The 15,056-nt window shown below is 44.1% G+C and overlaps 1 protein-coding gene across 2 annotated transcripts in view; it reads right to left on the bottom strand.

The window, feature by feature from the left end:
* Positions 1 to 2,689: 2,689 nt before the first annotated feature.
* The window catches only part of uvssa (UV-stimulated scaffold protein A), an 83,769-nt gene continuing 71,402 nt past the window's right edge, over positions 2,690 to 15,056 (bottom strand). For both annotated transcript variants that reach the window (XM_064344102.1, XM_064344101.1), the window contains exons 11-14: positions 13,593 to 13,776; positions 12,361 to 12,472; positions 4,870 to 5,056; positions 2,690 to 4,536 (exon numbers count right to left, since the gene is read on the bottom strand). In XM_064344102.1, coding sequence (XP_064200172.1) covers positions 4,443 to 4,536; positions 4,870 to 5,056; positions 12,361 to 12,472; positions 13,593 to 13,776 — 577 coding nt within the window. In that variant the 3' untranslated portion in view covers positions 2,690 to 4,442. The remainder of the gene's footprint in view (positions 4,537 to 4,869; positions 5,057 to 12,360; positions 12,473 to 13,592; positions 13,777 to 15,056) is intronic.

The following is a 15,056-nucleotide window of genomic DNA, read 5'->3' as shown; positions in this document are numbered from 1 at the left end:
GCATCTTGGCCAGGTGGCACCACTGGTTTTATGGAAAATGCTTGCAGGTTTAAGAACGCACATCAGAACCCAAATTTCTGTTATAATACAGTCTGAATGCTTAGTTTATTGTGTCATTAAACACAGTCAATGTCAGATATGATACAAAAAACTTTATTTTCAACTAACAACTGTTTTGCGCCCACAAACAACCGATGGTGTAACCCAGGACATGTTAATACGAAGGTGATCTTATATTGCCGGGATCTAGAGCTGCTAGCCGTTAGCCTGCGGCCATACTATCTACCGAGGGAGTTCAGTCAGGTGAGCTGACGCAGCCACTGCCTGTGAGAAGATACATTCAATCACAGCTAGGCTGCAGACACAACATCCAGAAGCGTTTATCGCCATTTCAGGTGACTTTAATCATGTCACTCTGGAATCCACACTGACTGCATTCCACCAGTTTGTGGATTGTCCCACAAGGAACAACAGGACAATAGACCTACTTTATGCTAATGTGAGAGGCGCATACAGGGCCACCCCCCTCCCCCCACTGGGGAAATCTGACCACAACCTGGTTTACCTGCAGCCACAGTACACCCCCCTGGTGAAAAGACAACCAGCCAAAAAACACACTTTTAGAGATGGTCTCCTGAAGTGGAGGATGCCCTAAGAGACTGTTTTGAAACCACGGACTGGAGTATGCTACAGAGTTCGCATGGAGAGGACATAGAGGGACTGACACACTGCCTGGCGGATTACCTTAATTTCTGTATGGATGTGGTTGCCCCTGCTAAAGCTGTGCGCTGTTTCCCTAATAATAAACCTTGGGTAACACGTGAGGTGAAAGCGGTCCTCAACAAGAAGAAGGTGGCCTTCAAAAATGGGGACAAGGAGGCAATAAAGTCAGCACAACGCGAACTGAAGCTGTGCCTGAGGGAGGCGAAAGAGAGCTACAGAGGGAAGGTGGAGCAGAGACTGCAGGCAAACAACATGAGGGAGGTCTGGGATGGTGTGAGAACCCTTACAGGCTACAAAGCGAAGAGCAGTGTAGAGGGGGGGACAGTGGAGAAGGCGAACGAGCTCAACAATTTTTTCAACCGGTTCGACCGGTCCCCTCCACCCATCCCACACCCCCCTCTAACCAACTCCAGAGCTGACCCCTCTTCCCTGCCCACCTCCCATCCCCCTCCCTGCATCACTGCGGACCAGGTCAGGAGTGAACTGAGGAAGGTTCGCCCCAGGAAAGCAGCTGGCCCGGACAAGGTGTGTCCCAGGCTGTTAAAGACCTGCGCCGCTGAACTGGGGGAGCCTCTACAGTACGTCTTCAACCTCAGTTTACAACTAGGGAGAGTGCCCACCCTGTGGAAGACATCCTGCATCGTTCCGGTTCCGAAAAAGAACCGGCTAAGTGAGATGAATGACTACAGACCGGTGGCACTCACATCACACATCATGAAGACACTGGAGAGGCTCCTCCTCAACCTCCTCAGGCCTCAGGTGCAGCATGCTCAGGACCCGCTACAGTTTGCATATCGAACAGGAGTTGGGGTGGAGGATGCTATCCTCTACCTCCTGCATCGGGCCCACTCGCATCTGGACAAGGGAAGTGGCACGGTCAGGATTTTGTTTCTGGACTTCTCGAGTGCCTTCAATACCATTCAGCCCCTTTTGCTTCAAGACAAACTGGCTAGGATACGAGTGGACCCCCGCTTGGTGTCATGGATTACCAACTACCTCACAGACCGGTCACAGTATGTCAGGTTGAAGGACATCACATCTGACACTGTGGTCAGCAGCACCCCAAGGGACTGTGCTGGCTCCTCTACTCTTCACCCTATACACTTCGGACTTCAGCTATAACTCTGCTGATGACACGGCCATCATGGGGTGTATTAGGGGGGAACGGGAGGAGGAGTATAGGTGTCTGGTGAGGGACTTTGTCATCTGGTGCCACACTAATCACCTGTAGCTCAACACCTCAAAAACAAAAGAACTGGTCATAGACTTTGGAAAGTCCAGACCACGCCCCCAACCAGTCAAAATTGAGGGGGTTGAAGTTGAGGCTGTGGGCAGCTACAGGTACCTAGGGCTGGTGCTGGATGACAAGTTGGACTGGTCCAACAACACTGACAATCTCTATAAGAAGGGCCAAAGCAGACTGTACTTCCTGAGGAGGCTGCGATCGTTTAACATCTGCAGGAAACTCCAGTGGATGTTTTACCAGTCGGTAATAGCCAGCGTCCTGTTCTATGCTGTAGTGTGCTGGGGGGGCAGCACATCAAAGAGGGACTCCTCCAGGCTGGACAAGCTGATCAGGCGGGCCGGCTCTGTGGTCGGCGTGAAGCTGGACTCCCTGGTGACAGTGGCGGAAAAGAGGACACTAGAAAAACTGCTGGCAATTCTGGACAATACCAGCCATCCCCTGCACACTGTCATCAGCAACCAGAGAAGTGTGTTCAGCGACAGGCTGCTGCTCCCGAGGATCAACACGAACAGACTGAAAAATTCCTTTGTTCCCCGTGCCATCAGACTGTACAACTCCAAAGTTGGAGGGAGAGGAGGGGGTGGGGGAGGATAGGTTAGGTCTGAGGTCTGAGGAAGTAGAGTTAGGCCTGATCACCTGAACATCATTACACTGAACAGTCTCATTATTTATTGTTTACTACCTATTTAATTAAACTGGAACAACCGCTGCTAATATACCACTAGTTAATTAATTAAACTGACACAACCGCTGCTATTTTATATAATCGCTGCTACTTTATTCTTTATTTATTTTCTTTTTTCTTTTATTTTATGTATATATCGTTACTATCTCTATGTTTGATGTGTGACTTTTTAACTTATGGTGCTGTACTCACTGGAAACCTACAGGATCAATAAAGTTTCTATCTATCTATCTATCAAAACCAGAATACAACAGCCCGGCTGAATACTCAATTCTGATTGGCAGCGAGGTGTGCATTATTTTTCCATATACGGCTGACTATAAAGTAGCGTCTATTTCTGACCAGTTTGACCTTCCATACTAGGAAAAGACGCAAGGAAGGGAAACAATGAGGTTAAAAAATAAGTAATTGGAACGCACGCCTCCACTTGCAGTACTTATATATCCACCTGGATCCACGTTCAGGACCATGAACTGTGTAACATAACAGATCGGTTGCCATGTGGCTCTGCAGCAGAACCGGAGCCATAAAGAGTGTGAAGCAGTGGCGTCAGGAGTTAAATCCTTCGTGAATCATCCTGAGAGGTCAGAGATTTTTAACAGCGGTGACTGAATTGATGGTGAAACTCCTTGCTGGAGGTTGTGTGCTGTTTATGTCAGGCAGTGGACAGATGTAGAGATGGCCTTTCAATGGCTTTTTTCCCCAATTCAGTGTCCACAGAGGGGCCCTACTGTGTGCCAGCAATTACGTTTTATTTGCTTCCACTGCTACTGTATACTGTCCTAAGTGGGGAAAAGGGGAAACTCCTGATTCTATCCAAATGGTGTGTAAACTGAGTGGAGCTGGTGTTCTTCAAGGACAGCGGACTATGCAGAGGGGTCGGGTATGGAGTGGGCTGGGTCACAGCAGGGAGCTGTGGGGCAGGGTGCTGCGCTTATTACTAACAATGTGCCACATGCACATAGGAGCCAGAGAACTGAGGCAGATAAGAGTTCTGGTTGTTAGCACTGTGGGCTCACAATCTACAGGACACAAAGACTGAAAACTCTCCACAGTAAGGAATATGAAGCTGTGACATCCTGTGACCTGTATTCATGAATGGACCCTCTGAAGGTTTGTACCAATAAAGACTAGGGATTTAAATGGCTATACTACTTTTTCCACCTCAAATATTTCCAGATTACGAATAAAATGTAGGGGTCTTGAGGCATGTGTGCCTTGTTGTCCTGGATGTATTACCGCTTCATAACACAGTGTTTCATTAAATATTTATATATATCTGACTCATTTATATCATTTATATTTCAGACTCCAGTGTGGGGTTTATATATTTTTGCAGGCACAAGTGAAGGAAATCTTCTAAAGGAGACTGTAACCTCAAACTACAAACAACACTGCAGAGAAACACTTAATTTAATTTTAGCATTAATAATTAGTGTTTTTATTTTAAATAGTTTTTGTATGACAAAATACAAAAATCCAAAATGATCAGGAGTATAAGACAAGTAAAATAAAAAGGAATTTGTTTTTTGAAAGCATATATATATATATATATATATATATATTTTTTTTTTTTTTTTTTTTTTTTTTCCACTGACACAAAACACTAATGTGATAAAACACAACAACATCAAAGCCACGTCTACGGTCCCTGATTTTCAGTACTGGTACACAATAAAGATGTGGGACATAAAATAAAGTCTGCACAGTATTGCCAGAAGGTACAAGTACAACTGTTGCCATATCATTCCCAGTTGAATGGTCTGTATCCCGATGGTCTAAAAGGTGTCAATTCAATGCATAGTTAAACTGGTTTGCAAATTTTTCATGCTTCCTTCTGTCCACTCGTTTCATAGCCTCTGTTACTCTTCTCATGGCACTTCTGGAAATAAGAAAAAAAAAAAGAATTTACAGATTTAGAAAATGCTCTTGGTTTAGTTTGCCGGTATGCTCTATTTAAGTGCAGTTTCTCTGTAATCTCTTGGTACTAGCAGTAACTGGCTGATTTAATAACAATATATAAATACACATAAGATGTATACTACTGTCCACATAAACACCATCTGCAAGAAAACAAATTATCTTATTATATATGCAAATGATCCCACACATTGAAGCTTGTGAGCATTAAGCCCATAGGATGCAATGTCTTTGAATCCCAGGAGGCCCAGAGAAAGGCATGGTGACTGAGTGCTCCAGAGTTTTGTGGACTTACTTGTTGAAGACTTTCCTCTCCAACCTGGAGCGTGCCGTGTTGGTGCTCTGCTTCAGGTCTGTCAGGTTGGAGTACTTCTTGCCCTTGCCCTTGGAACCATTCTTGCCCTTCCCAAATGTCTTGGAGGACCCCAGATCCTCCCCTGTGGCGGCCTCAATTTCTCGCATAAGCTCTGGATCCCTCCAGTCTGCTCCAAAACACACACACACACAGCTGTCATACAGTGCAAAGTACAAGATACACACACCTGTCACACAAGAACAAACTTACGTGCATGCATGCACACACACTCGAGTGTGTGCACTATCTGCAGCCCCACACACCTTCATGCCCGAGGCCTAAGCTCTATTCAGAGGGGTCCAGAGTCCCATGTTGGCATCAACTAGCAAAGTTGGGTGCATTAAAACCAGGTGGGCGGCTCTGATTGGCACACCACGCTGCCTGCTCTCCCTAACGAGGCTGATTCAATTAACTGGCTATTGCATTAACAAGTTAAGGAAAATTTTAGAAAAATGTGTGCTATTCTGGTCCAGTGTCTGGCTCTGTTGGCGCACCAAAGCTTGTAAGCGGGGGCTGATATTAGTTACAAATTCATTTGGGGATGTCTGAATCCTCTGTGATGGGGGTGAAAGGCAATCCTCCTAATTACAAGGGGTCTGTGATCCCCTCTCTGCTTAAGGCCAGTCCTTTGTTAGGCTTAACTCCCCTCTAGAGATGAGGCCATGGGTATTAGTATTATTGACCTAAGCTGCCTGAGTCCCCCAGCAGGTCTAGTCCTCTGTCAACACCTTAGCCCCCCCATCCTATATGAAGAGAAGGGCAGGGCCACACACCACACAGCCTGCTAGAGCCCCACCTATTTAGACCACCCTCAACCTGAGAGATCCGGTGACCAATAACTGTTGCTTAAATGGCAGAGAGCAGTCACAATCATGGTCACTTACCAAAGAGAACAAATGGTGGTAGAAAATGTTTGTAAAACATTTCAAAGTACCAACTGAGTATATTTATAAAAGCATAATTTACTTGATTCATGTGGGGTGATTATCATGATATATAACTGGTGCTCATAACTGGTGGAAATTGCAAATAGTGATTTATTAAATTAATACATTAAATTAATTTATTTATTTATTCCCAATTTGGAATGGCAAATGACAACTGTAATCCCACCTCTCTAGAACACCCTCAACTCATTCAGGAGAGCACACTAGCATTTGCATCCCCCAGAATGTGTGGAGAAGACACTTCTTCTGTATAGTCCGCCATGCATCGGTTAAGCTGCAGGAATTTTATGTTGGAGGACCGCATCTTAGGCAGCTGGTACAGGCAGACTGTAGGTGCTGGACTAATTAAAGGAGTCACTACTGCATTATACGAATCCATGCTGACTGAAACCTTTTGTCCTTATGTGTCACTAGTGCCTTTAATTGTTGCCCTGAACTGGTGCAGACAGAGGCTGCGATGGACTCGGTTGCAGTGGCATCAGGTCCTATTCACAGATGAGTCACACTTCTGCCTGTTCCATGCAGATGGAAGGACCAGAGTGTAGCGAAGAAGAGGAGAGTGGCATGCTGATGCCTGTGTCCAGGAAACTGACAGATGGGGTGGGCCCAGTGTGATGATGTGGGCAGGGATTCACCATGCAGGCAGGACCCAACTTCACTTTGTGCAGGGTAGGCTGAATGCAGAATGTTTTAGGGATGAAATTGTGGATCAGCTCATCGTTCCACGTTAGACAACATGGCTTCACCTTACAACAGGACAATGCCAGGCCACACACAGCTGGAGTGGTCACAGATGCACTTTGGGATGCAAGTGCACGGGTGCTGCCTTGGCCTTCCTACTACCCTGATCTGAACCCAACAGAACATGTGTGGGATTGTGCTGAATCGCAGAATCAGAAAACATGATCCTCCACTTAATGCCCAGCAACTAAGCGTACTTCTACAGGAGTGGGAAAACATCCGACAACAACAGATACAGACACTTATTGATTCTATGCAACAAAAATTCCTAGAAGTAGTGGCTGAAAGAGGTGGCCACACACATTATTGAAGTGTGACTGTAAAATTGCTGTTGGCTTTCTAATGTTTTACAGTGTTGTGTTTCTTGTTGGTTTCAGCCCGGGCGGTATGGTGGTGCAGTGGGTAGTACTGTTGCCTCACACCAAGAAGGCTGTGTGGTTGAAGGTCTCTGTGTGGAGTTTGCAGTCTCCCATATCTGGGTGAGACATTTTCCGCTGCTATGGACAGTGCGCATTTCTACGGAAGGTGACAACTCTTTGCTTGATGTTTGTTTTTTTGGCACTATTCTTGGGGAGCTGAATCTAAATCCAAGTGACTTGCACATTGAGCAGACTTATTTTCTACCCTAATTCCCGGTTTATCTCCCAACATAGTTACCACCGCATTCCACAGATACAGTTCATTACAGGACTTAATGTGTGGGCCAGTCCTATAATAAACATAGCGAAAAAAGAAAACTGACCAGTATTACACCTCTACATTATCACCCTGGTGAAAGCAATGATATTTAGGGCAATGAACTACCTATATTTCAGGGATGTATACTAGAATTTTCTCAGAAAATACATAATCTCACTGAAGATGGGTCTACAAATGGAGGGGGTTTTTCCACCTCAGACTGTCAAGAAAGTACTTGAGCAAACAGGGTTTGACACAAGGTTCAGTCAGTTGCAAAAATAACATAATTAAAACCCATCCTGGATGTATTAACCTCTTAAGGCACAAGCCAAATTTTGCCAATCCTTGCCCATTTAGGGGGTACCCTATTTAAAGCTTTATAACACCACAGAGACTTGAAAAATGGCTTAAATGAAGCAAGACATTTGTACAATTTACAATACTAACACAGATTAGTTTATATTCATAATTTTGGAAGAAATAAAGTGCCACAAATGCAATTGTTTTGACAAAAAATCCAAAATAAATTTGCACTTTTTAAGTTCGCAATGAAATACTGCGAGATTGAATATATGCAGGAGGTTAAACTATACATGTGCTAGGTCAAAAACTTCTTGACCACAAGTTCATAAAATCTAAGGGTGGATATGTAGAACTACTATAGATGTATGAAGCAAAAACTAAGCAGTGTACCCAGCATCTCCAAATCTATCCAAAATGTCTAAATTATGCATTGCTGTAAATCATAACATATCCATGTATTTCACTACAAATCAACTGTTTTGACTCAAGAAAATCACTGTTGCATAATTTTCAAATGGGAATTACAAGCTTTCAGTCAGTACAGTGGTCTAAAATAGCTAGGTGTCCAGAAACATATCCAAAATCTCTCCAAAATTGAATAAAATGTTTTTTGTCCATTATAAAGCATATAAATGAGCCCCTTATGAGGGTTTAAGATGAAACATTGCTATCAGATTTAAAAAATAATGCAAAAACATTGTCACACAATGCGGTACAGTACCTAAATGTGTAATAATTAACTCGTGTGTATTTCTATACTCTGTACTCTCGTATGTTTTATTGTATGGGGATGAGACAACATGAAAACAATTTTCACCCGCCCACCACGTTTTGGCAATGTTCCAGCTCTGACGTCATCACTGTTGCATGCTTCACAAAAACTATTACACTTCCGTCTAACGCTTACATTACAGTGTGAAATATTTACATTATATAACATCACTAACCTATCTAAAAATACTCAATTTCAAAAAGAACGTATATAACCGAAATATTTTGAACGATAATACTTACATAGCAATGGTGAAATCTCCTCTATGTTCAGTAGATACAGACAGAGAGACAGTATCAATTATATTGTTCTATTCGCTTCTGTTTTGCTCCAGAAAACGATGTCAGCTAGGTCTATCAGCAAACATATGGCTTAGCTATGTTCAGAAGTCCTCAATAATAATAGTATTTTCCAAGAAATTACGAAATATCCTTGAACATGTTTCGTTAGGTGCATCGTATTTGTCTGCTAACAGAGTGTGATTGCGTAAGTGAATGCTATGCTAAGAATATTTTCTGTTACGCTGACCTATAAAACGCTATTCCGAAAGCAGAATTAGACATGTTATACATCGTTAGAAAGCTTATACTCTCGCTTACCGAATAAATGAATTGTAAATCTAGTCAGACTGTACTAAAAAGGGCGACGACGCCGTAAACAACAGGTGTGGTGTTACGCACAGCTATTTTGGAAGATACCCAGGCGTCACAGATGCGCCTATATTTCCCAAACGGATTGTCCAAGACAATATATGACCACGCAGTCTCAAAAGGGACATCTCTACACGTAAAACCAACAGTAAGGTTTTATATTTATTCAATATTTAGTCCCAGATATTGACTGTAGAATGACATGGTATCATTTTTAAAAACTTTTTCTCGTTTATTTCGTTATTCAGTGAGCAGCGTTTTCACTGCTGTATAGGCATATCTTAGGGCTATTGTCGGGTTTATCTTGTTGCTATGACGGAATACGATTTTTTAGTGGTGAAAGAATATTTTTATGAATGCCAAGATAGACAATATTGTCCAATATGTCAAGGGTGGGAGGTGTTTTTTAGATGAGACTGCAGGGAGGGGGTGTGTGTTAAATGAACGACGGGAGCGACAATGGTGGGGCTGCGAAACTCCGTTTTCGGCATAGTTGTCATGTATCGTCTACTAATGAAACGGAAACAACGCGTTTCTGTTTTCATCTCACACTTTGGTTGCAGTAGCACCGAATGTTTGAGTTTAGTAATTTAGGCACGCGGGCGTGCCCACCACTAGGGGCTGTGCGCTAAGAGGTTAACAGTGGGGGGAATGATTTCTCAAGAAGAGAGTAAAATAATTATCTGTAAAACCAGCACCTTTTATGATCGCAATCTTGATCGCAAGTGGTTGCACCGGTTTAATTATGAATTATATTTTGTAGTGAACTGAATAAATGTTGTAGCTATGCTAGCTCACCAGTCACCAAAGAATAATGCTTCCCTTAAAACATAAATGAGACAAAGCAAAGTGGGTGAATAGAGGGTATGCATTGACGTCACTTTCCTACCAGAATACGCCCCCTCAGTAGGACTGAGTGGCAAAACATGCTGCGACATGGCTGCCTTTAGTAGAGGAAACTGCAAAACCGGGAGTAAAACAAACGATTATCTGCTTAAATTAAAGGCAGTTGGACTCGACAGTGATCCTTACAACTTACCAAAGAACCAGTGGTCCATGGACATTCAACAAGAAATCTGAGCTATCTTTTCACAGACTGCCGAAAGCTATAGAAAAGAGAAGCAAATGGATCGCTGCAATTCGCAGAAACAACTGGAATCCAGGCACCGAAACGTGGATTTGCAGTTGTTATTTTGTGTCAGGCATGTTGTATTTTTGGGTAAAAGCATACCTTAATCTATATCCTTGGCTAGCTAACACTATCTAACCATCCCCCGTTTGTTTGTAGAACACAAGGCTCATCATCGTAGATATTTTTTAATAAATGCTGACAAAAACTTTACAGTTACACATAATATAAATGAAAGATGCTAAATATTTAATTGATGAGTAGTCAATACAGTAGCTACCTAACTTAAGATATGATTTTACCCAAAAATCCAACATACCTGACACAAAATGATAACCGCAAATCCACGTTTCGGTGCCTATATTCCAGTTGTTCCTGTGAATTGCAGCAATCCATTTGCTTCTCTGTAAAAAGACAGCTCCGATTTATTGTTGTTTGTACAGTCAATCGCACAACAGCTCTTTCCCATTTTAGATGTGTTTTTTGTGTTTTCGCGGCATTCAAACTGAACGCTAACTCTGCCACTCAGTAGTCTTTCTGCCACTCAGTGGGTGTAACCGCACTGACTACCACTTGCTGTGACGTCATGTGCATACCCTCTATAGCAAGAGGAAACGTGGTCAACTATGTCACACTTCTGCAAACCACCTTCTGACAATCTGACCAAACTCTACTACCACCTCTCTGGCATGGCAATTAGCTGAAAGCTCCAGGCAGTGAAGTCTCTTCAGATCTACCATTTGGGGTCCAAGACTACTTCTGAACAGAGATGACTAGAAGATGGGAAGGTTTCAGTGAAGTCTTCATCAGTCTATGGGGCAGGAATGTGGGGGCAGGCACGCCTGTTTTAGGTATGGAACAATATTTTAAATTATGGAGTTCCCCTTGGGGGATCAAGCACTCCAGAGAGGTTGCAGTAATCTCAGATTTGAGGGAAAGGTGTAATATCATATTAGCAGAAATGGTGTCTCTGAGTAGAGAACCTTGGGGTTAATAAAACAGAATCTGAGCAGAGTAAGCTTTACAAGTACAGAACAGCAATAATATATATGACTAGCTAGAGATGAAAACAAAATGAAGGAATCATTTAAGAGCCTTTGAGCAAAAATCAATACAGTGGTGAGAGCAAGTGGCCAGCCAGAGTCTTGCCATTTGGACCAAACCCAGTATCTTAGTGAGGGGTTGGGGGTGGAGGGACAGTGGCTGTGTTTGGATAGAAAGCAGTGGGCAGGGGGAGATCAATACTCTGGTTAGCTACAAAAGATGCTATTTCACAAGTGAGTGCTCGGCTTCAGCACCTGTCCGTTAACAAGCCACTGAAAGCAGCGGTGGCAAATGGGCCACTCCAGCAACCCAGGGAAGAGGCACTTAAGTGGCTCGCTGAGCAGACATCAGGAGACAGGGTGAGTCTGCCCCTCCTGATTACCAGTGTATTGATAACTGATTTCTTGAAATCATCTATTCCTCAGCCAAGAAACCCCCCCCCCCCCCCCGCAGTGAATTTACTGAGGAAGAGATAGCTGTATTGGGGGATTTGGTTGCCTTGTTTTGGGGAATTGCTTGTGTTGGGGGATTGGATGGGTATGTTAGGTAAAAGCATTTGTTCTGGGGAATTTGATGAATTTGTCAAGAGGGAAGTGTGTGAGTTGGGTAATCTAGTCATTGATCTCACTCTGACTGATGTTAGGAGTGAACGTACAGCCAGAACACCTGTAGCGTGAGCATGCTGAAAGGCCTTAAGATCAGAAGATCACTGCAGTAAAATACAATACAAATTGGATCTGATGAATGTATTGTGTACCAAAAAGCTGGCATGTACATATTTGAGCATATAGAGGTAGTGACTATTTAAACCATTTTAGCAGAATTTTTTTCACAATTGAGCAATGAATACACATGAGCTTAAATGCATGTCAATTTTTACCTTTACATTAAGGCATTTAGCAGTCGCTCTCTTCCGCAGCAAAACAATAAACATATCCAACATATATGGTGAAGCACTAATGACTGCAGTGACTGATCTGGTGAAGCAGGAATGACTGTAGTGACTGACCTGGTGAAGCAGTAATGACTAGTGACTGACCTGGTGAAGCACTAATGACTGTAGTGACTGACCTGGTGAAGCAGTAATGACTGTAGTGACTGACCTGGTAAAGCAGTAATGATTATAGTGACTGACCTGGTGAAGCAGTAATGACTGTAGTGACTGACCTGGCTGATCTTCCTGAAGCTTCATCCTCTCCTTCTCCAGCCGAGCTGCATCATCAGGGTTTGTGGGGTTACCCATATCATCCCTTGGGATAATCACCCCATGGAAAGGACACTGCAGGAACACACAAGATGTCTGAAACCACAATTTCTACTTACTGTCCTATCACATGAACATGGAAAAAGTTATTCTCACACACTAAGATGAACACACACACACAATCCACTAATTTACCATTCCAAATCATGCTCATGGGAGGTTCCATTTGTTGATATTCCTAGCTATAAAATGAAGTGTCACTTTCAGAAGCCAGATGTGTGCATCAGAGAGAGGATCTGGTGTATGTGTCTAAGTGGGCCGGACATATATGTACCTCAGAGGGCCAGGTGTGTGTATGTGTCTTATAGGGTCAGGTGTGTGTGTGTGTGTGTGTGTGTGTGTGTGTGTGTGCCTCATAGTGCCAAGTGTTTGTGTCTGTCTCTCCTACAGCTAGGTATATGTGTGTGTGTCTCATAGGGCCAGATGTGTGTCTCATTTGACCAGGTGTGCATGTCTGTGTGTGTCATAGGGCCACGTGTATGTGTGTACTTGAGGGCAAGGTCCATGCTGCTCACCTTACCCCGGTCTTGCCGTTTGCAGAGAGCACCATGGCCAGGTGTGTGTGTGTGTCTCATGGGGCCAGGTGTGTGTGTGTGTGTGTGTGTCTCATAGGGCCAGGTGTGTGTGTGTGTCTCATAGGGCCAGGTGTGTGTGTGTGTCTCATAGGGCCAGGTGTGTCTGTGTGTGTCTCACAGGGCCAGGTGTGTGTGTATCTCATGGGGCCAGGTGTGTGTGTGTCTCATAGGGCCAGGAGTGTGTATCTCATGGGGCCAGGTGTGTCTGTGTGTGTGTCTCATAGGGCCAGGTGTGCGTGAGTGCGTGTGTGTCTCATAGGGCCAGGTGTGTGTATATCTCGTGGGGCCAGGTGTGTGTGTGTGTGTGTGTGTGTGTGTGTGTCTCATAGGGCCAGGTGTGTGTATATCTCATGGGGCCAGGTGTGTGTGTGTCTCATAGGGCCGGGTGTGTGTGTGTTTCACTAAGCCAGAGGTGTGTGTGAGTGTGTCTATTTGGCCCAGGTGTGTGTGAGTGTGTCTAATTGGGCCAGATGTGTGTCTCATTTGGCCAGGTATGCATGTCTGTGTGTCATAGGGCCACGTGTGTGTGTACTTCAGAGGGCAAAGTCCATGCTGCTCACCTTAACCCGGTCTTGCCGTTTGCAGAGAGTGCCATTGGGCATGGGAGCCCTGCATTCATGCGTGATCGGCTCAAAGTTCCCAGCAAAGGTGATATACCTGGACTTCATCTGCGCAGAGAGTTCTTTGTTCTCTACTTCTTCCTCTACCTCATGTGGAACCCAGAATTGGTGCTGAGAGCTGAACCTGAAGCAGGTACAGGGAGCAGAGCACTGTCACCAACACATGGGGTCACCTGCACCACTGCTTCGTTTCCACACCATCCATATGCGAAAGCAGCTGTAAGCAATTAACCTGTAAGCACCTTTTTCCTACTTTTCTTTTTGAGATATACATGGAGTTGTAAGTAATTGCAGGTGCTGTGGCACCATACCCCATTCCTTTCCCAAATAGAAAAGTAAAAAACACCAGCCAGGAGGCCAGCAGTCCTGAAGTAACTTTGAATGGGCAATATCACCCTCTAGTGGCGGACATGAAGGCAGCACAGAATGAACAGGAAACCATCTTCAGAGGCATGATACAATATGACTATATTAATGAGAGCCAATCACACACTTGTTTCGGTGTTATATTCTTAATTAATAAAAAATTCTTAATTGATAATTAGATTCAGCTGGGGTGGCACGGTTGTGCAGTGGGTAGCACGGTCGCCTCACAGCAAGAAGGTTGTGGGGTCAAATCTCGGCTTGGAGTTTGCATGTTCACCCCATGTCCATGTGGGTCTCCTCCGGGCAGTCCTGTTTCCTCCCACAGTCCAAAGACAAGCTGGTATGCTAATTGGAGACTCTAAATTGCCCATAGGTATGAGTGTGTGAGTGAATGTTGTGTGTGCCCTGCGATAGATTGGCAGCCTGTCCAGGATGTATTCCTACCTCTCGCCCAATGCAAGCTGGGATCCCATCCCCCTGTGACCCTGCTCAGAGTAAGCAGGTATAGATAATGGATGGATGGATGGATAGATTCAGCTGATTGAACAAAGCCAGGCTTGATTGGAGCCAGCCATATTGTTGAATCTAAACTACACTCACATAGAACCTTACCATCACAGTGAAGTAATCACCACAAAATTTCTACAAGTACACTGCTATGATCAAAAGAAACTCCAGAAGAGATGAAAAAAAATTGCTGTTGAAATATATCAGTCTGGAAAAGGTCACAAAGCCATTTCTAAGGCTCTGGGACACCACCGAACCATAGTGAGAGGCATTATCTCCAAATGGAGAACACTTGGAACAGTGGTGAATCTTCCCGGGAGTGGCTGGTGAAACTACGTAACCATACACAGGCACAATGTAATAGTCTGACTCCCTGACCATGGAAGTGACCTCCTGCATATTCACCATTAACGTTTTCTGGTCAACCAAGGCATAATTAAGTGCCTGTCCCTTTCCTCTTGTGACCCTGCAATAAACTCACTACTTGTTCAATTAGAAACTCACTGCTGGTCCAGCTTGGGGCAGAAACTC

Source organism: Anguilla rostrata, chromosome 7 (genome assembly GCF_018555375.3).
Source record: "Anguilla rostrata isolate EN2019 chromosome 7, ASM1855537v3, whole genome shotgun sequence".
Taxonomy (NCBI): Eukaryota; Metazoa; Chordata; class Actinopteri; order Anguilliformes; family Anguillidae; genus Anguilla; species Anguilla rostrata.
The sequence above is the reverse complement of the archived record's forward strand: the minus strand, read 5'-3'. Positions and strand labels throughout refer to the sequence as shown.